The sequence below is a fragment of the Sinocyclocheilus anshuiensis genome, unplaced genomic scaffold (genome assembly GCF_001515605.1).
Source record: "Sinocyclocheilus anshuiensis isolate Anshui unplaced genomic scaffold, SAMN03320099.WGS_v1.1 scaffold1016, whole genome shotgun sequence".
Lineage (NCBI taxonomy): Eukaryota > Metazoa > Chordata > Actinopteri > Cypriniformes > Cyprinidae > Sinocyclocheilus > Sinocyclocheilus anshuiensis.
The window spans coordinates 399,748-421,998 of NW_015552618.1; the positions used below are offsets into that span (position 1 = coordinate 399,748).

The following is a 22,251-nucleotide window of genomic DNA, read 5'->3' on the forward strand; positions in this document are numbered from 1 at the left end:
CCTTGGTGCAAATAAAGTCTTGTCAACATATTCTCCAGCGTCTCCTCGTCCCTCGTGTGTGTGTGCAACGTGACATGTATACAGTTTACATAAGCACTCAGCAGCTACTTTAGCCAGCATCCTAAAACAATTGGAAGATGTGTTTAAAATCAAAATTAACAATTGAAATGCTCTTCAACAGCCTTGAACTTTGACTGTATTAACAATATAGAAATGCCTCTAGTTACTTATTGTTTAATTACAGCACCGAGTATAAATTAGCAACAGTTTCTTGTAATAATTACAGGGAAGTCGTGGCCTAATGGTTAGAGAGTCGGACTCATAACCCAAAGGTTGTGGGTTCGAGTCTCGTACCACGTCACTCACTTGTAATGGAAATGATGAGCAATATGAATCCAGTCATGGTAAGAATTCTGGGAAGGTAATGAAATATATAAGCCACTCTGTCTCTGTCTCTTTTTTGCTCTCCCTCTCCCATCACTCTTTTTCTCTATTCGTAATAATAGCCCTTTGCAATGTGCCTCACGATCTCTCTCCATGTCAGTAGATTCACATCACCTCGGCTTCAAGCACCAATAACAGAAGTGGAGCGATCTACTGAATTGCTGATAGTTCTCAATCCTGCACAACAGAGCCATTTCAGAATGACCACACAAACACTAGACAGATAAACAGAGATATGAGTCATTCTGTCTGATGTATTTTATGACTACACACTGCATTTTAGTCACAGACTCTGGAGATTAAACTAAACATTTAGTATTTTTTTATACATTATGAATTGGCTGAAATTTGATAGAATAAATAAATGTTTCATCCCTAACAAAATGTTGAAAATATATACTGTATGTATGTGTATTTATATAACCATAATAAATATACACAGAACACACACATTGTCAGTCCTGTGTCTTGTGTTTTTCTCCCCATGTGCTCCACAGGACCCAGTTTCTCCCGTGTTTTGATTGTTCATTGATTTCAGGTGTGACCCAATTAGTTCCTTGTTATTTAAGCCCTGTGTAGTCATTCGTCCTGTCTTAAACGTCAATCCCCGTTGCTATGTGTGTGTTCCTTGGTCCTGTTGATTATTAAAACTGTATTCATGAATCCCCCCACATCTCCTCGTTCCTCGCTCCTCACAGTAGGCAACTGTGACACATTATGCAAGCAAAAACTTTTATTTTGTATGCGATTAATCGCGATTAATTGTTTGACAGCACTAGACTGTACCAAGGTACAGTAATGATATAATGGTAATAATTTATAGGGTTAGTTGACCCAAAAATGGTAATTGTGTCATAATTTATTCGCTCTCAAATCGTTCCAAACCCATAAGACTTTCATTCATCTTCAGAACACAAATGAAGATATTTTTAATAAAACCTGAGAGACTTATGGTTTCAAGCTCCAAAGACAGGCATGCACTAATATGAACGTGCATTAGAGAGCTATGCAAAAGTGAAGATATTTTAAGAATATTTTTTGTTTTGTTTTCACACCTGTTGTGTATTGATTGGTGTGACATCATCACGTAAGAGGGAGTAGTAAAAAGGTGGATGGCAAGTTCAATCAGGCGTCTGTGTGGTTTGATCCGATATAGTGAGTTTATAACAATGGCGACGAGGATGGGATAACAAAGACTGACTGACTCCTTAGTTAAATCTGAAAGTGAGTCAGGCATGCGTCACTTTGAGGAGTTTATTTCAGCTAATTAAAAAGTTTAGCTTCGAGATAGGCGGCGCGCATCAAAGATGGATGCTTCAATCCCCAAATTTGACTGCTACAGTGATCCAGCCACATTAGGTCCGCGGTGGACAAGATCGCTAAATGCTTTTGAACTCTTTGCCGATGGGAAAGGTTTGATCCTGACTGACGATGCATCTGTTGCCACAAAACAAAGACGGAGAGCCTTGCTTTTACATCATGCTGGGACAGATGTGCAGGATATTTTCTCCACACTCGCTGACACGGGACGGCCAACGGACTATGAGCAAGCAGTGACAGCACTAAACGCATACTTTGTGCCTCAGGTAAATACGGCGTTTGCACGACAGACATTTTATCACCTCAAGCAGAAAACGGGACAGACCGTGCAACAGTTTGTCACATGTTTAAGGCAAGCGGCCAAGGATTGTGACTTTGGAGCTGATAAAGACAATCAAATAAGGGATGCTGTTTTGAGCCGATGTAATTCTGAATATGTGCGTAGAAAGCTGCTGGAAGAAGGCACTGATTTGACGCTTGCTCGCACCCTAGAAATTGCAGCGCAGTGGGAACGTGTTGAACTGCAGATGGCAGCGTTGCACATCTCTCCAGAATCTGAGATAAAAGAGACGGTGAGTCTTGTGTCCAAAAAAGGTGCGAGAGATCAGAAAAAATTTATGCAATACAGAAAAGGAAGAACAGATGCGGACAGACAGGTCATTTTGCGGAAGATTATAAATGCCCTGCACGTGGAAAATCATGCAGGAAATGCAATGGGAAAGATCATTTCGCAAAAATGTGTAAAACAAAAGACAGTTCAAAACAGACAATAAAAAGAGTTGACTCAGAAGAGAATAATCAAGACTTTGCATTTGTTGTAAAAGAAGAGAGCAATATGGACAGAATAACTTTCTCAGTAGGGAGCATCAAACTACCAATGTTGGTTGACTCAGGAGCAACACGCAACATAGTAGATGAAAGAACATGGGAAATGCTAAAATAAAAAAGAAGATCAAATGCAGATCAGCCAGGTCAGACAAGAAACTGTATGCGTACTCGTCAAGTAAACCCTTGCCAGTCAAAGGAATTTTCTGGTGTGAAGTAGGAATTGAAAACGCGGTACAACGGCAGAGTTTACAGTTATTTGTGGGTGTGGGGAGCCACTGCTCGGAAAAGACACAGCAGTTAAATTAGGAGTGCTGAGGATTGGAGCTAACGTTGTGGCAGTGAGTGATTTGAAGTCCATGATACGACAGCAATACCCCAAATTGTTCAGCGGAGTAGGCAAATTGAACACAAAACAAATCAGCCTGCATATAGACAGCACAGTGACACCTGTTGCACAGCCCCTGAGGCGCGTTCCATTCCACCTCAGAGAGGCTGTTGAGGAAAAAATAAATGAACTGCTTAACATGGACATTATTGAGAAAGTTGATGGAGCAACTCCTTGGGTAAACCCAGTTGTCATTGTGCCCAAAGCAAATGCAGAAATAAGGATGTGCTTAGACATGAGGCAGGCGAACGCTGCAATCATTCATGGGAGGTTTCCAATTCCCACAGTGGATGAACAGTTGCAGGGAATGAATGGATCAGCCATATTTAGCAAACTAGACCTGAAGTGGGGGTACCATCAGTTAGAGTTGACCCCTGAGTCGAGAGACATCACAACCTTTGCCGTTCACAATGGCATATATAGATTCAAAAGACTGATATTTGGAGTTTCCTCTGCAAGTGAGCAGTACCAACACGAAATAGCAACGGTTCTAGCTGGCATTGAAGGAGTAGAGAACATATCCGATGACATAATCATCCATGCACCTGACAAAGAGTCTCATGATGAAAGATTGCATGCAGTACTAAGGAGATTGGAAAGCTGCGACTTGACTCTGAATGCGGAGAAGTGCCAGTTTAACATGGACAAGTTAGTGTTTATGGGCATGCTGTTGTCAGAGAAAGGCATTGGCCCTACAGCAGAAAGAGTGAGAGCAGTCGTGGAGGCAAGGGAACCTGAAAATGCTTCAGAGGTGAGAAGTTTTCTTGGTTTAGCTGGCTATAGCAGCCGTTTCATACCTCAATTTGCAAGTATCTCAGAAACTCTGCGCAGACTGACAAGGAAGGACGCCAAATTTCATTTTGGGACTGAGCAAAAGAAAGCGTTCAAAATTCTCAAAGATAAGTTGGCTGAAGCCACAACACTGGTCTATTTCAACAAGGACGCTCCAACGAAAGTCATTGCTGATGCTGGACCGAAAGGCATCGGAGCAGTACTAGTGCAGGACCAAAGAGGAGGAATGGTTCCTGTCTGCTATGTGAGTAGGAGCTTGACAGAATGTGAACAGAGATATTCGCAAACAGAGCGCGAAGCACTTGCACTGGTGTGGGCATGTGAACGACTGCACCCATACGTGTATGGTCGGAAATTTGATCTGGTCACAGACCACAAGGCATTGGAGGCAATTTACAGCCCTCGTTCAAAATCATGTGCACGAATCGAAAGGTGGGTCTTGAGATTACAGCCCTATGATTTTTGGGTGATTCATATACCCGGAACGCACAACATTGCAGATCCTTTGTCACGCCTGCTGGGGCCATCGGCCAAAGGTGCGACCCATGTACATAAAGCAGAGGAATATGTGAGATTCATAGCTGTTTGTGCGACACCAAGCGCCCTGACCACCAAGGAAGTTGAGCAGATCTCAGCAAATGAAGAGACTGAAAACTGCCATTCAAACAGGTTGTTTTGACGACTGCCCTGCATACAGACATATTGCAGTTGAGCTATGTGTCGTTGGCCAAATAATACTCAGAGGGACAAGACTTGTTTTGCCACAGTCGCTGCGGGGAAGAGCGTTACAGTTGGCTCATGAGGGTTATCTTGGTGTAATAGGAACAAAACAACACCTGAGAACAAAGGTTTGGTGGCCCAGAATGGACAGGGCTGCAGAAAGCTTTGTGAGGGCGTGTCATGGTTGTCAGCTGGTAGCGAGACCAGATGTTCCAGAACCTCTATCACCCACAGTGATGCCTGAAGGGCCCTGGCAAAACTTGGCCACAGACTTGCTTGGTCCTTTACCTGATGGACATTCGATCCTGGTCGTTGTTGACTATTACAGTAGGTACTACGAATATGCGATCCTCAAATCCACAACTGCAGAAAAAGTGATTGACAGTTTGGAGGACATTTTCAGTCGGCATGGACTTCCCTTAACAATCAGGTCAGATTGTGGGCCGCAATTCAAGTCCAGTCAGTTTCAAACGTTTTGTCAGGAAAACGGAATCCACCACATTAAAACAACCCCAAAGTGGGCGCAAGCAAATGGGGAAGTGGAAAGACAAAATGCATCACTTATGAAACGAGTACAAATTGCCCAAGCTGAATGCCAGGACTGGAGAAAAGAGCTACGCAAGTATGTGACTGTCTACAGATCCACAACGGGCAAAAGCCCAGCAGAACTTCTTTTTCAGAGGAAGGTAAGAGGAAAGTTACCAGACATTGCAACACCCCACAGTGACCTGGAAGCTCGAGACAGGGATGCAGAGCAAAAAGGAAAAGCCAAAATATACACAGACAACAGACGGAATGCAAAGACATCTGACATAGAGGTTGGAGATTAAGTGCTTGTGAGGCAAGACAAAACAGACAAGTTCACAACAACATTTCACAGTACACCTCACAAAGTCATACACAGAGAAGGTAACAGTGTTATTGTTCAGTCACCCACTGGAGCGAAATATGCTCGGAACACAACATTCGTCAAGAAGTTTCATTCAATGGAAACAGCAGAACTTCTTTTTCAGAGGAAGGTAAGAGGAAAGTTACAAGACATTGCAACACCCCACAGTGACCTGGAAGCTCGAGACAGGGATGCAGAGCAAAAAGGAAAAGCCAAAATATACACAGACAACAGACGGAATGCAAAGACATCTGACATAGAGGTTGGAGATTAAGTGCTTGTGAGGCAAGACAAAACAGACAAGTTCACAACAACATTTCACAGTACACCTCACAAAGTCATACACAGAGAAGGTAACAGTGTTATTGTTCAGTCACCCACTGGAGCGAAATATGCTCGGAACACAACATTCGTCAAGAAGTTTCATTCAATGGAAACACCAACAGTGAATCGTGATATGAAATGTGCTCAAAAGCCAAATTCAGATGAGGAACAAAAAGGAATTGCAGAGGAATGCAAAATGAACTGTGAAACAATTCAGGAAGAGGAACAAACTCTTAAACCGTGCAGGCCTCAGCGACAAATCAAATTGCCTGAAAGACTTAGAGACTATGTTATTGAGTGACTAATGAGATTCATTTAAGGACATTTAAGTTTAATGAGTTCCAAGGACGTTAAAGGTTATGTTAGTTAAAAGAAGAAAGAAAAAAAAGGTCCCAAATGAGTTATGTCATGGTTCAATGTATTTGTTTTAAAAGCATTGGGGATGTTCTATGAAGTTGTGAAGAGCTGATAAGAAGAAAAATAAAAGTTGTTACATGTCTTGAATGTTCTGAAATCTGTGAGTTGTAAGAAGATGTGAATGAGAATGTGTAAGATAGGGTAAGTTCATATTCAAGTAGAGGGGGGATGTTGTGTATTGGTGTGACGTCATCACGTAAGAGGGAGTAGTAAAAAGGTGGATGGCAAGTTCAATCAGGCGTCTGTGTGGTTTGATCCCACAATTTGTATTAAAACATTGGAGTCACATGTTTATTTTACAGTGATTTCATGACATTTTTGGAGCCTTTATGGCCTTAATGGATGGACAGAAATCACTGCAAAGAATAACAAAAGACTTATTGGTTTAGAACAACATGAAGGTGAGTAAATGATGACAACTTTTTCATTTTTGAGTGAACTATATACCACTATATAAATATCAGTGGTGGACAGTAACGGAGTAGCTTTACTTCGTTACTGTACTTAAGTACATTTTTCAAGTATCTGTACTTTGATTTGTGTACTTCGTCCACCACTGATAAATATATACCATGATACTGAATGAGTATACTTCATAGATTAGCCTTGTATTATACTGGTACATGTTTAAAAACATATGATTCCCATAGCATGCATTGTTCTCTGAACTTCAAGTGCATCACTTTTTTTTCATAACTTTGATGTAATGTACTGTAAGATAAATACTACACTGTCTGTGCACTCATATAAAATGTGATATGACTTTATAAAACTAGGCCAAGGAAAACTGAACTTCATGATAACTGGCACATCTTTTAATTATTATTTTAATGGAAGTTACCAATCATAAAACATATTGCATTAGTAAATGCAGTTGTTTAGTCATTCAGTATGAATGATATGCATTAATGTAATGTAAACACATCATAATACCATGTCCTAACCAGATGCAAATGGTGCAACACACCATAAAAGGTATCTGTCAAGGTTAATCAGAGTTTTTGTCCTAGCCAGCCATGATAACAATATGTGACAAGTGACAGGAAATTATATATTAGAAATGGCTTCTATGTCTACAGCTTTGCTTCTGGACAAGACAAACTGTGTGTCCAAAATGTTCATCTGAGGTACTGATTATGTGTTTGGTCCAGTGTTAAAAGGTATAATCTTAATTAAAATATCATTGTGCATGACTATAAGCCATAATGAAAGTTTCAATGGCTAATTTACCTGAGATCTTGAAAATAAATGAAAGGAAGCAAAGGGCTTGTCACTGGAATCTAATAGCATTGTGTTTATTTAGTACACAGTGTCAAGTTTGCATACATTAATGTGCATACAGTAGTGTCTCTATAATATCATAATGTCTGTTATTATCTCTTAGCAATCGGGAAGCAGTGCACTTAAATAGCATTTAATAAAAACATAGCTAAGAAGTACTATACATGTTTGCAGTATTTTCAGTATCTTCTAAGACTACTTTAGAACAAAAATTCAGGAAAATGTCAGCATTCCACTTACCAATATATTAGATATATTTATATGCAGTAAACAAACAATATTTACCTATAATAAAGGGAATGACAAACTGTGTATGTGTACCTCAATTTCTGAGTTAGAAGCACTGTGATAAATTGATAGAACACATACACGCAAGCTAATTTCATCTCCACACGTTCAGACCTTATAAAAGATTCAGGAGCTCTCAGAGCTGTTACACACACTCAAACCGGACAAGCCGTGTGAGGCTGTGAGGTCATTTTATGTATCCATCCCCATCCATCTGTCCCTGAATAAAAACTCATTGACAACCTCTGCTAATGGTTTCACACTGGAACAGTATGAGTGTTGGCAGAACAACACAAAGACACACTGCAAATTACTATATTATTTTCAAACATTTAAATATAAAAGCAATTGCACAAAGACTAAACTGTGGGGAAAAAAAGTGACATTCTCAGGCCAACCCATTTATATCCCAGTGGAGGATCCTGACATAGGCGATACAGGATTGCGACCACTCTCAGTTCTGCTTGGCACTTTAATTGAAATTGTTTCCTTACGAATAACTTTCTAAGCAGCTCCATGAGCTATTTATCTCGCAGCCAACTGCCCCATCTCGTTTCTGCTGCTGTCTGTGCAAACCAAACATAGTGCGCAATGGATGTTATATTAATATCCATGTACTGCACATGTTGAGTAAATAAAATCAGTACAATTATAAAACAAATGCAAATAAAAGGCATCCAGTTACTTATATTTTTGATAAACATTATTTTTTTCTGGGATTCAAACATCGCTTTTTGATTTCAGTCCAAGCCTATTATTTCTTGACAACAGAACTCTTTGTATGATGAATCTTTTTTACTATTTGTGATTTTGTGTGTGACGCAATGCAACACGGCTATAATGACAAATCACAGGCAATCAAAAGAGCCTTTGGGTGGGCTCTCTCTGCAAGCACTTTTCACATTTGCAGTGCAAAGGATAGGTTGCATAATGAAATAAAAAATAAATAAATAAATAAATAAAACTGCAGTCTTTGCAGCTTAAAGGGTTAATTCACCCAAAAATGAAAATTCTGTCATTAATTACTTACCTTCATGTCGTTCCAAACCCGTAAGACCTCTGTTCATCTTCGGAACACAAATTAAGATATTTTTGATGAAATCCGAGAGCTCTCAGACCCTACATAGACAGCAACCTAACTTACTACCATGATCAAGGTCCAGAAACGTAACAAGGACATCAGTAAAATAGTCCATGTGACATCAGGGGTTCAACTGTAATTTTACGAAAAACAAAAATAACAATAAATAACAAAAATAATGCATGCGCATGGCACTGCTGCTTACGTCAACACGGACATGCGTCAGCACGCGCATGCGTTGTTTACATGAAGCGGAAGTAAGCACATGGGTCATGATACTCTCTCCACTATGGCGCCGCACCACAGCATAAGGGATGAGGAAGAGAAGAATTGTTGAATAAAGTCGTTATTTTTGTTTTCTTTGTGCACAAAAAGTATTCTCGTAGCTTTGTAAAATTACGGTTGAACCCCTGATGTCACATGGATTATTTTACCGATCTCCTTGCTACGTTTCTGGACCTTGATCTTGGTAATAACTTTGCTGTCTATGGGAGGGTCAGAGAGCTCTCGGATTTTATCAAAAGTATCTTAATTTGTGTTCCGAAGATGAACGAAGATTTTTGGGTGAACTATCCCTTTAAATGATCATTTAGAACATGTCACAACAGTGAAATCATTACTAACTACATAATACTGCTGGCAAGTTTATGCACGTAAAGGCTACTATAGCAGGGCATTAACTGCAGTTGGGTTGTGCTGCGTTGAGTAGGTCCTGGCCTGTTTTTGAGTCCCAGCCCATCTCTGATCATCAGCATAAAGTATGATTTAAAGCATATTCCTGTCAAGAAACGCCCACTTAGACAGGAAAAACACTGTTCGGCCAACATGTAAAGACAGCAGCTACTCAACTTGATGCTGAATTTAAAGACTGTGGGCATGCCATCAATTTCCCAAAGAAGAAGAGCTGACCAACCTCAAACACAACCTAAAGCAAAGTTCACAAGCGCTCACTTGTAAGTTTCTGGTCTTAGGAAGCTTACATGTGCTCTTACTAAGCATGGCAACAATTCATGTAAACCTATTACGAGCACAGTGGAGATAAATGACCCTGGCCTGGAGAAATACTAACAACACAGCTAACAAAGCTAACAGCTAACAAGCTCCCTGTTAGCTCAGAACGAATGTTCTGCTAACGCTATCAATTCCTCCGTCATTCTGTCTCTTCTTGTGTAATTAGCATTGACCAGTGGCCTGGTTTGCTGTTCTGGATATACTGTCACACTTCATTGCATCATGGGACTATAGCTGTGTAGGCATGACCTGTTTTAGTGTTGTCACAACACACCATCAAACTCTCAGCCAGTGTGTTAATATGTGTGGATGCCACAGGACAAGTATATCAATTATCCTAAATACTACACCTTTAAAAAGCAACGGAAGCTAAATACCACTCCAGATACAGAATTAGTAATACAGATTTGTGTACTTAAAGAAACAGTACATCCAAAAATAAAAATGTGGTCATTAGTTACTCATCGTTCCAACCTTCTTTAACTTTCTTTCTTCTGTGAAATTCAAAGAGAGAATTTGCATTGCACTGCAGGTCTTTCAGTTAATTAGAATTAATTTTTAATTATTCATTTCAAAGCATTATACATATATCTTAAAATTAACCAATATAACTTGTACACAAAATACCATGTCTGCTGTATTTGATAGGTTTATCTCAGAAAAAAGATGGAAATTTAAGTAATTCAAACTGGTCTAAATGTTTTATCCACAAATCGGCTCATTGACTCAAGGATCCAGTCATAGTGGTTAAATGCTCACTGGAGAGGAAGATTATCAGTGAAAACTTACATTTCAGTCTATCTTTCACAATAACTTTACAAGGTATTTGTGATGCTGCTTATATGGTGCTTTTTTGTGTTCATTGTTTATGCTTGAAAGCCTCGGTCTCCATTCATTGTAATTGCATGGAAAAGAGCGGCCAGCACAGTCGTCAAGAATTTCTCCTTAGACATGAGAGTGAATTATGACAGAATTTTCTTTTTTGAAATGATTTCTTTGAGCAAGAATAAGGGGATCAAGAACTTGGCTAAAATAGTGTTAGCCACGTACTTAGGCTGAGGTTACCTTTAAGGTCATCTGTGATTCCATCGCAGAAGAACTCCATATCTGAGAGAAAAGGCCTCCATGCATTAAGTCCTCATGTCCAATCAAAGTACGGTAGCTTTTAGTTATCAAGCACCCAGTGATTTTCTAAATCCACAAACAAAAGTCACCTTGAGGTTTGTCTTGTTGCAACTTGGTGCAACAAATACTTGTGGCCAGTTTGCCTGTTGTGAACTAGTCCAAATGGCAGGACATGTAGGATCCAGAAGCTGGCATCCAATAGATTATGTAGGTTTAGTATCCACTACTGCCTACTACAACCATTGACAACAATCATAAAACGCAGCTCAGTGGACTGCATCTAAAACCCTGCGGGTGGATTAAGCACCTAGAGGAAAACTACTGTTCCTTAGTGATTGAGGTTGAAACAAAAGCTCTATTCACCCGAGAAAGCCAGTGGCCCATTCTGGCACTTTGTTAACATTCTGTAAGTTTTTTTCACAACACTGAGCAGCAAGTTGTTTGAAATAGAGCCATGTACTAATACAAAGACAATACAGTGACGTTTCTAAACTCAACATGGCCACGTAATGCAGTCCAAACATTTGCATAACTCAAGTTAAGTAATGTCGACCAGGCTGTTGTTAAAAATGGATCCATTTGAATTTTTTTCATTCATAATTTGCATGCTCAAATAGCTTGGTATATCTTTATTAAAACCAGTCACTACTGGACACCTATTCATAACAGTGTTGCTGTCACAAACATGTTCAGTTAGTTTCTGTTTTTTTTTCTGCTTTTCCAGACCAGCATCCGGTTTCTAAGAAACTTCCTGAGGTGTATCTCATCTGTCTGTGGGTACACAGGAAATGGTTACTTCCTGTACCTCAAAGGCAGAAGATCCAGTTCCAATGGTGGATAGAAAGGCAACTGAGCCAATGTAAGAAGTCTCCATGTGTTTTAAATAAATTTTGCACAAAAAAAGGAAAGAAAATAAATCAAAATTGTGTTGGATAAACAGGTCTTGGTTTGGGTTTAGGTGTTGAATCTTGACATTTGGGGTCTTGTCTATGTCTGGCTCTCAGGGTGTCTGGTTTGGGTCTTGGTCTAATGGGGTCTGGTATTGGTCTGCATCTGGTGTTTGGACGTCTGGTATTGGCCTTGCTCTTAGGAGGTCTGTTATTGATTTGTTATTGTCAGAGTCTTGCGGGAGGGCCTGTTATTGTTGTGGGTCTGGGCTTTAGGGAAGACTGGTATTCATCTGTATCTGATATTGGTCTGGGATTTAGTGGCCTCTAGAGTCTTTGGGAGTCTGGAAAAGGCTTAGTCTTAAGGGGTCTGGTACTGGAGTGGCTTTGGGCCTTAAGGGATCTGGTATTGGTTTGGGCCTTAAGGGATCTTATATATTAGGTCTTCTAGGGAATCTGGTATTAGGTCTTTAGAGAGTTTTGGTAATAGTATGAGTCTTTGGGAGTCTCAAATTGGTCATAGCCTGAGGAGATCTGGTATTGAGGTGGCTCTGGGACTTCAGGGGCCATAGAGAGAGTATTAGGTATTAGTTTAGGTCTTTTAGGAGTTGGTCCCATTTTATATTATTTGGCCTTTACTAATATGTACTTACATCAAAAAAAATAAGTACAATGTACTTACTGTGTTCACATTGCATTGCAAAACACTTCTGCTGCTATTGAGGTGAAATACTGGTAAGTTAGGGACAGGTTTGGTGGTATGGGTTAAGGGGTAAGAGATGGGTCAACAGTGTAACTATAAATGTAATTACAGAAATTAATTACAGATGTAATTACATGCAGGCATTTTCAAAATATAAGACGAATGTAAAAACATGTATGTACACAATAAGTGCATACCAAATGATTCATTTAAGTGTAAGTGCATAGTAGTTATAAGGCTACTTAATATAAAGTGGGACCTAAGAGTTTGACATTGTTTTGAGTCTACTAGGGAGTCTGGTATTGGTCTAGGTTTTAGGGGGTCTGGCACTTGAAGACTTTGGAGACTGATATTGAGATATCCATTATTAAGACTGAGGAGATCATTATTAAGTTAAATTTTTAATGCCAAAGCAACAATATTCCAGTAAACTATAGTAAATGGTTGAATGGACTATTCTGTCATCATCTTTAATTATTCATGGTGAGATCTTTAAGACACTGTTCTTAGATTTGCGAGCCTAGGGTTGAGACATGGTTGGCGTATTGTTGTTCTGTGATGTGTGCTGCCTTTCACAGCAGTGAACCTCTCGTTCCTCTGAGAGCTTTCTCATAAGCTTTCTCTCTCTGAGTCAGCGGCAGCCTTTCAGAGCAACAATAAACCCCTAATTGAATGCCGCTGTCCATGGTAACCTGCCTGAAAGGAAGAGAAAGCGGAGGAGAGGGTGTGGGTGTAGTAAATAAGAAACAGTCTCTCAGAGTTTAGGAGGAATAAAATTGGAGGAGTACTGAGGGAAATGACATTGGCACATTGTTTCTGTATATAGCAGCAAACCCCAGCAGAATGCGGCCATCTGAACCACCAGGCTTCTGGTGGCATTTATCATTATAATGTGTGGGGCTCTTCCAGGGGGGCAAATTACCAAGACTACTTAGTTTTTAGAGGTATAATGAAAGTCATTTTCATATATTATTCTCTCTTAACATCCTTGTTTTCGCTTTCTGCTGTTTTATTCTCTTCTGTCTATCTAGTCTCTGTGTAAAGAGCTCTGGATCAATGTTGGCCCACTCACTGGCCTAATTCTGTCCCGCTCTTCAGCTGATATTTTACAGGCTGTCACAGTTCCTGCCAGCAGCACCACTGTCATACTAATTATAAGTCAAGGCAACAATGAAGAGACAAATCTGACAAGCAACCCACAATGCTTCATCACTTTGAAGTTTATGAAGAGAAAATTAAATTTTTACATTTTTAAAGATATGTTAGAGGTGTTTGCCCCTAAAAAAAACTAGTCACCACGATTATTCTGGGCTATTGACAGGTTTTGCTATGTAGTTGTTAAGGTGTTCTGAAATATTGCTAGTGCATTGTTACGTGGTTACTAAAAGGTTCTAAGTGGTTGCTAGGGATTATTCATATTCTGAAACTGACATGTGATTTGGGTCCTTCTTTCAGTTTAGTCCATTTTATTGTCTGCAAGTCTGACTGCTTAGAAAAGTAACTGTACACTTCTCATCAACAATGCCTGTAGCACAAATAATGCAAACTTTAGTTCTTTCAAATCACTAAAGATAACTGTAAGCAATAGTAAAAGAGTGCAACAGTCGTGCAAAAACAGCATTCATTTTCTCCATAGGGAAATTGATTTTTAACGATAAACCTTTAGACCTAGTTATGTGAGATATGAGGCTGTTAGTTGATGGTACTGGCTTCTGTTTAAGCCGCCAGCCTGCATTACTTCAATTAATTTTTGAAATAATCATGTTTCACAGTGGAATTATTGGTGAAAAACTACATTACCCATGATGCATGATGCAAAAATCCCACTAGTCAGTCTCAAAACAAGCATAATTTGCCAAAAACACTCTTTAACTCTGTATACTGCCATTGAGCACTGCAAATGACGTAATCAAGTCAACCTCCAAACATTTTATAATGAATTGATTTATATTTCTCTGTCATTTTTTATTAGATTAATATCATTCACAATGTTTCATGGGATCCTAGTTCTTTCCCTCATTAAAGCTGTAAAGTATTCATTCTTGAACATTTTTATTTATTTATTTATTATTATAATTTTTTTTTACAATTTTCAAATACTTATTTGCTTCAAATTCAAGTTTTTATTGTTATGCTTCACCTCGTGACTGATTGGCTTGGTTCATGGCGTTTAACAAAGACTTTTTAAAAATCCCTATGGAATAAATGAATGGAAAAATACTTCAGGAACCAATCCTGCTGAAAAAGGGGATGGGCACTGTTACATTCTACAGTGAAATTCATACTCACTACAAAATTCACAGGACGATAATGCTTGGGTCATATAAAACAGAACTCTACTGATGTTTGGTTGCTCTTTTATTGTGTAAAACAAAAGTTGCTTGTGCTGGTGTTAAAGGAATAGTTTCCCCAAAAATGAAATTTCATGTCGTTCCAAACCTGTATAAGTTCCTTTCTTATGTTGAACACAAAAGAAGATATTTTGAAGAATTCTGAAGAATCAAACAGTTATGATCCCCATTGACTTCCATAGTAGGGAAAGAAATACTATGGAAGTCAATGCGGACCATCAACTGTTTGATTACCAGCATTGTTTAAAATATTTTCTTTTTTCTTAAGAGACTAAAAGAAGATGCTGTGCCGACTATACTGGATCTGACAGTAACGTCACACCACAAGTGTGTTTTCATTGCGTGGTCACTATTGCTTCGTCCATCTATGAGGAATGTACGCTGTCAAACATACACAACTATTAGCCAATCACAGCAGTGGGCGTTTACGTCCGAGTCTACAATCTGCCATGCCTATTCAAACAGAGCGTTCCGATGATGGGGGTTAAAAACAAGACAAAAAAATAGCTTATTCTAAATTATGATGTTGAAAAATCTTCACAGCATTATAAGTGGACCTCATAGAACAGTACAAAATAAAATAAAAAACACAGGCAGTTCATGACCCCTTTAAACAATTTTGGCAAAAAATATAAATTATGTTTATAGCCTTTTCTAATTTCTTTCTGGAAACCAAACCAAACCAAACAAAACCTGATGTCTACTTTGGGGAGGGAGGAAAGGGAAATACGAGACAGAAAACATGGGATAAAAATAACAGTAAAGAGAATAGCTAATTTAGAGTCTGGTGTTAAGCTGGGAGATTGAGAGTAAATAATGCAGGAAAAGGAATCCTCAGCTCTGATGTGCATTCACTAGGAACTGTTATGTAACACTTATTCCCATGCGTGTTATGAATATTGTGAACGGTGGTTTTCAAAACCAAAGCTTTAGATAAATCATGGTTGGATTTTCTTTGTGTCCCAGACATTTGAGCTTCCGTGCACTTTAAAACAAGTACATAAATCTAAACAGTGTGCAGTTCTGATAAATATGTCAACTCTGAATCTTAGCATTCAGCTTAAATGTAGTCAATTTTCAAATAATATAGCTTAAACTGAAATATGTCTGATTTATATGGTTGAGTCAGCATTTTCATGTGTGGGTTTTGTTTGTGTTCGGTATGTGCTGCCAGAGAGAAGGCGATTAACTTTTTTATCTCCTAATCTCATTACTTAACCCTAATGGACATAGAACTATGACATTACAGCAGACACACACACATGCTGCCATGACTCAATGTCTATAAATCACATCAGAAAACCATCATATATAAAGTGAGGTTCAAAAGTCTGACACCACATTGAATCGAAGAACCAAAACGTAATGTAAACCTCTTTGTAGGTCACTAATCAAAAAAGGAAATTTGTGATACATAATAAATAATGAGACCTTCTGAAATTCATGAATACTGTTGATAATATAAGATGTATAAAATGTACTACATTAGAAAAAAAATAGAAACCTTCTTTATTAGTGGTCTCAGACTTGTGGTTCTTATTCTATAACCTCACTGTAGTACACAGACTGTAGCTTGTAAACTCAAAATACAGAATTATTTTCCTCATACATATGTCTAATATTAAGCAAGTGTTACTTGATACTGAGAAAAGTACATCATTCAACAAAACTACATTAGTTATTAATGATATATTTGTTAGATAGTGTGTACATTTTGCATTTTGAATGCCATCTTACATATCTTCAAGCATGAAAAGTTCACCAAGCACTGGTTATCTTTATGTTATTATGTGTTTGAAAGGCATGAATGTATGGTAGCAGGCTAGCAGCTACAATTGCAATATGTTAATAGTTTCAATTACAGTATTAAGTTAGATACATGTGAATAATGTATAGTAATATTTTGAGTATAGGCCTTAGAAATTAATGACATCATTTATTATTTATCATACAAAAATAAGAAAAAATGTATCTACAAATAAATTGAACTTGTAGACATTTTATGGACTAATTCTGTTTGAATATAATGCAACAAATGAAGCCATAATCCCCCTTCAAAAAAAAAAAGGAAATTCACAATTATCAAATATTATTATATATAAACTTGTGTATATATCTAAGTTCTAGAAAAATACTGAAACAATACTGAAGACAAAAGTGTAACAGGAAATGTTTGTGATGTCAGCACAACTACTCAGCGATGACTGGTAATGCTGTGTTAAATGGGTCAGAGCTATAAGACTCCCGGGACACACGGGATAAACACACACACACACTTAAAATAGACTCTCAGTCATATGTGGGAATTGATGTCAGCAGAGGGTCAAACTCAGCGTCTGTTCCACACACACTCCCATCAATAATATCTGTAGCCTAACTGATTGATAATGGTGCTCGTAACAGCAAGATCATGGGTTCAACTTCCAGGAAATGTAAGTCATTTTGGATAGTGGTGATTTGCAATGTGAAACTCCAAAAAGGACAGAAAAGCACTGTAAAAGCATTGTAAATGCAGCCCATAGGACTCTATATTTCAAGAGGCGATAGCTTTGTGTGATGAACAGTCCAATATTTAAGTCATTACGCACAGAAAATCTTGTCCTCTGAAACGCTTAAATCTCAATCATGTTCAATTCAATTCAAACTTGGGTTCAATTTTTAAAAAAGTTGGCTTTAGACATGTCATGCCAAGTCTTACTTCAGAAGACCTATTGTTGTTATCAGGTATCTTATTACATCCTGTAGCTCAAGCAGTAGAGAAGGACAATGCCAAAGTCATGGGTTCAATTCCCAGGGAATGCGTGAACTGAAAAGATACATGCTCTTTTCAGTTTGTAGACGTTCCAGTCAAGCAGATACAGCTCTTATGTTAAATGGAGAATCAACAAAATCTCCCAAAATTTTGATCAAGATTCAGTACAAGATACAGTTCAATAAATATATCAAATCTGTAATAAAATTGCATAATAATTAGAGGTCAACCAATAGTGGATTATACCAATAATGATAACTAGGTTGGATGCAACCCGCAAAAGCAATGGGTTATCATGCCGATTAATCGGCAACAACAAGAATGGTATCGGCCTCTAGTAATAATGCTTTCATAAAAATCTTTGGCACAAATCACATAAAAGCTGTGATCTGGTCCAGCAAATGTCATGCATGTTCAAGAGTGAACAAACTCTAGATTGTTTGACAAGACTTCCATTCATAACAACTACAAAGTTCTACCACGCTGTAATTTCTAGCATTCAAAATTCTCCCATTCACATATGTGTGCTACATCTCTGAAAGGAAACACATCAGAGCTCACAGACATGACTATAATTCTGCTTCACCTGATGCTCTAGCAGTTTTCCTCGGTAATCCTTTTCCTGCTTCATATTTTATATCTCTCTCCCATTCATTTTCCTGTAGCTTGTGTGTGCTGTCTCACTCCCTCTGCAGAGCTCATGTGTGGGTTCTCCTGCGTGTGGGAGTCTGCTGACAGTGGCACGCTTAGGGTTATATAACAGCTGATTGTGTGTTGTTCACTAATGACCTTCAGTTGCTGTTCATATGTCATTCCAGTGTTTACTGTCGCTGTGATGGACACAATGATCATATCCCCCCACACACGCATGTTTTAATTGTCTTTACTGTCATGGAAGAAACTGCTTATTGATATGCTTACTGCTTACTTTCCATAACACCCGATGTACTTGCTACATCACTAGAAGAATGGCATCTACGCTAATATTAGTCTGTTTTCTCTCTTATTCCGAGGTCACTGCAGCCACCAGATCCAGTCTGTATCCAGATCAGATGGTCACTGCAGTCACCCGGATCCAGTACGTATCCAGACCAGATGGTGGATCAGCACCTAGAGAGGACCTCTACAGCCCTGAAAGTCAGCAGAGACCAGGACAACTAGATGAGCCCCAGACACAGATCCCCAGTAAAGAACTTGTCTCAGACGGCCACCGGGACAAGACCACAGGAGTCAGTTGAGTCCTCTGCACAATGTGACTTTGCTGCAGCCTGGAATTGAACTGCTGGTTTCATCTGGCCAGAGGAGAACTGGCCCCCCGACTGAGCCTGGTTTCTCCCAAGGTTTTTTCTCCATTCTGTCACCAATGGAGTTTTGGTTCCTTGCCGCTGTCGCCTCTGGCTTGCTTAGTTGGGGACACTTAATTTCCAGCGATATCGTTGACTTGATTGCACAGATACTATTTAAACTGAACTGAGCTGGATGATGACATCACTGAATTCAATGATGAACTGCCTTTAACTGAAAAATGAGTTTACTATTATCACTTTGCATTATTGACACACTATTTTCCTAATTAATGCTGTACAGTTGCTTTGACACAATCTGTATTGTTAAAAGCGCTATATAAATAAAGGTGACTTGACTTGACTTGATATCTATTGTTTTTACACTGAGCTAATTATATTGTCTATACCTCTAATTCTTACAGACACATTGCATTTAACATTTTATGCATTTGGCAGATGTATTTTTTTTTAATCCAGAGCAAATCAAAGGATATTCTAGCCAAGGTATATATTTTCTCAGTATGTGTCTTCCATATATGCTTTCACGCTTCAAAAATGGCATAAAAGCAATAAATGAAGTAGTCCATGTGAGTCATGTACTAAAGTCTTCAGAAGCCATACAAAATGTTTCAGTCATTATTCACTGAAAATACTGAGAACAGTCTAAGCTCTCTTTAGCCATTCATGAGAGAAGTGATGTCCTATTTGTGAATGAATCATGCAGTCGGATCTCTTCAGTGAATCAGTTGATCCAGTTCACAAAACAGATACATTTTCTGAATCAGATTCAGTTTTCAGCAGTTCACTGTTTATCAGTGATAATACGTTGAATTTGGTTTGTTCCTCACAATGAAGACTTCAGAAGGCTTTCTATGTAGTCGTGTGGATGACTTTTATCATATTTTATGCTGCTTTTTTACATCTTTTTATAAAGTTGAAAAAGCTTCGGTTTCTATTTCTTCAGCAGAATAAAGTCGGATTAACATGACAAGCTTAATTTTTGGCTGAACTATTCCTTTAACGAAGACATTATTTAGTTCCGTTAGGAAGCAGTTTTTCTCATGGGAACTACAGCAAGCACATTTTGTACCTAATGTAGGTGTTTTAAGCTTTACTATCATAGTGCTGACATTCCGTCGCATAAAAAGATAGCAAATGCTCACTCATAACAACATCCATACACAAGTATCTAAAAGATTATTAGCTCACACACATACACACACTCAGGGTGATCAGGCTAAGCAGTCTAAAATGGGTAAAAATTGTAATTAGTTTGCACCAATTGTGTTTGTTTGTGTGAACAAGCCTTAAACAATGTGGTAAAATGACCACATGAGTGTGTCTCTTTCATTAAACCAACTACATAAATACAATCCCACTGTCAAGATACAGAGAAAAAATTGTGGCCATTCACAAAACTGAAGACTATAACATCTAACATAGTTTACCTACATGAGAACGCACTGAGACCTTCGAGAACAAACAAAAGTGTTGAATCATTACTGAGCCCTGGATTTAAATTGAAACACAATATTTATAATAAAGAAAATTCTTCTTCAAAACTCATATATCGGCTATTTTACAGTGGCTTTAAGTATGGCTCATCCAATAAGAATACAGAGTTAGAACTAATGTAAGAATTGTGTATGTAATGAATGTTTATATAAAATGTTTGACCTCTGAAACAGAATTTCAGGGACATTTTTATGAAGGTATTTTTCATCCATGAAAATCTCATCAATTTAGGACAAAAGCTCTAGTGAATTAATTAAATGAAATTCTGAACAAATCTTTTTTAAAAAAAGACAGCCCTAGAATAAAATGTCATGAAATATATCAAGCATTATAAAACCAACCTTAAGGAATTCAGTATGGTGGCATTTTTTCCCCACAAACTGTTAAATATCAAGTGCATTTTTTTGTCATTTCCAGTATCAGTTTTTTGTACTTTTAATTAATTTTTCACCCTGGCCAGAAGTATTTTTTAGAATAATGGTCATTATAGTAAAGGCTTCATAAATCATACAAATTAAAATAAACTGTGGAAGTATGCTATAGTGCTACTATTAAACTTCTCAGCACATTGTCATTTGGGTCAGGTATTGAAAAGTATTGTATCATACCGCTGTAAATTTTTGACATGGTATACAACGCATGCTGGACCCACTATTACTACTGCATAACCTGTAGGTATGAATGAAATGCTGTACATATACATAAAGGGCATCCCAACTTTTGTTCAGCTTTATATTCCATATAGCATACACAGAATACAAGCACAGACATCCCTCCAGTACTTACGTAGGAAGTGTTTCTCCAGTAAGGCAATTTCCAAATGGCCCTTGACCTCATTGAGACGTTCCGATTCACTCCTCAGGTCTTGCATGACAGACAAAGTCCCCAAACCAGCCTAGAAAAAACACACAGGGTTATTGACAGATAAGAACCTAAAACAAACCACACACAAACTATAGTCTCTCCAAGCTGTGACTTACAGAATACCAGTCCTCTCTATGGTGTCTTCCTCCTGTTTTAGTTAGATAAGCCTCAAACTGGAGGCCGGTCTCAATGACAAACGTAGACTGTAATATTCTGACTCACTGATAGCACGACATGAACCTGCTCTGACTCCATCCCGCCCCGCACACACACACAGGCTGAAAGAACGCAAGATCTGCAGAAAGACGAGCCGCAGTGAGAGAGAGACAGAGAAAGTAGGTGAGTGAGAGATTAGGAGAGAGGGCGGCACTGCAGAGAGAGACAGAAAAGCAGAGCTATCTCTTTAAGAGGCCAATGCGACTGACAGTGCAGGCATGCTCTCTTCTCTGACACACACACACACACACACACACGTTTGGTGTCATAGCATTAAAGCTCTGACGGTAAAATGCTTGCTTCACGCAATTTGCAGCAGAATTACACCCAAGCTGATGAGACACATACATAAACACATAAGCAACAGTAGGGGAAATAGAAAATGTGATAGCAAATTAGGGATGCACGTGGAAGAGAAATGAAGGCAATGAGAAAAAAAGTTAAAAAAAAAATAAGAATTTAAGCAACAAAGTAGCTTGATCATGGGCGCTTAGTTCTGGGCTGCGTTTCCCAAAAGCATCGTATAAGTTGATCGTAGCTCCATTGGTTTCAATGGGTCTACAATGTACTTAAGCAGCCCTGGGCTACAGGTTTTTATGAGCCAATCACGTGCGCCATAAATGTCATGTGACCAATCACAGTGGAGCCACAGGAACTCTTAAAACATCATACATAATAGCATAATAATGCTAATTAAACTACGGGGCTGTTGAATGCTTGAATCTGATTGGTTGACGAACATTCTAAGGTGTGCAGTTATTTTCAGGGAAAC

The 22,251-nt window shown here is 38.5% G+C and overlaps 1 protein-coding gene across 4 annotated transcripts in view; it reads right to left on the minus strand.

The window, feature by feature from the left end:
- gramd4a (GRAM domain containing 4a) overlaps nucleotides 1-22,251 on the minus strand; it is a 64,111-nt gene that overhangs the window by 24,087 nt on the left and 17,773 nt on the right. For 3 of the 4 annotated variants that reach the window (XM_016457426.1, XM_016457425.1, XM_016457427.1), the window contains exon 3: nucleotides 21,186-21,294. In XM_016457426.1, the coding sequence (XP_016312912.1) occupies nucleotides 21,186-21,294 (109 nt within the window). Of the gene's footprint in view, nucleotides 1-21,185; nucleotides 21,295-21,379; nucleotides 21,576-22,251 lie in introns of those variants that run through there. The other variant, XM_016457428.1, reaches the window with a different exon arrangement.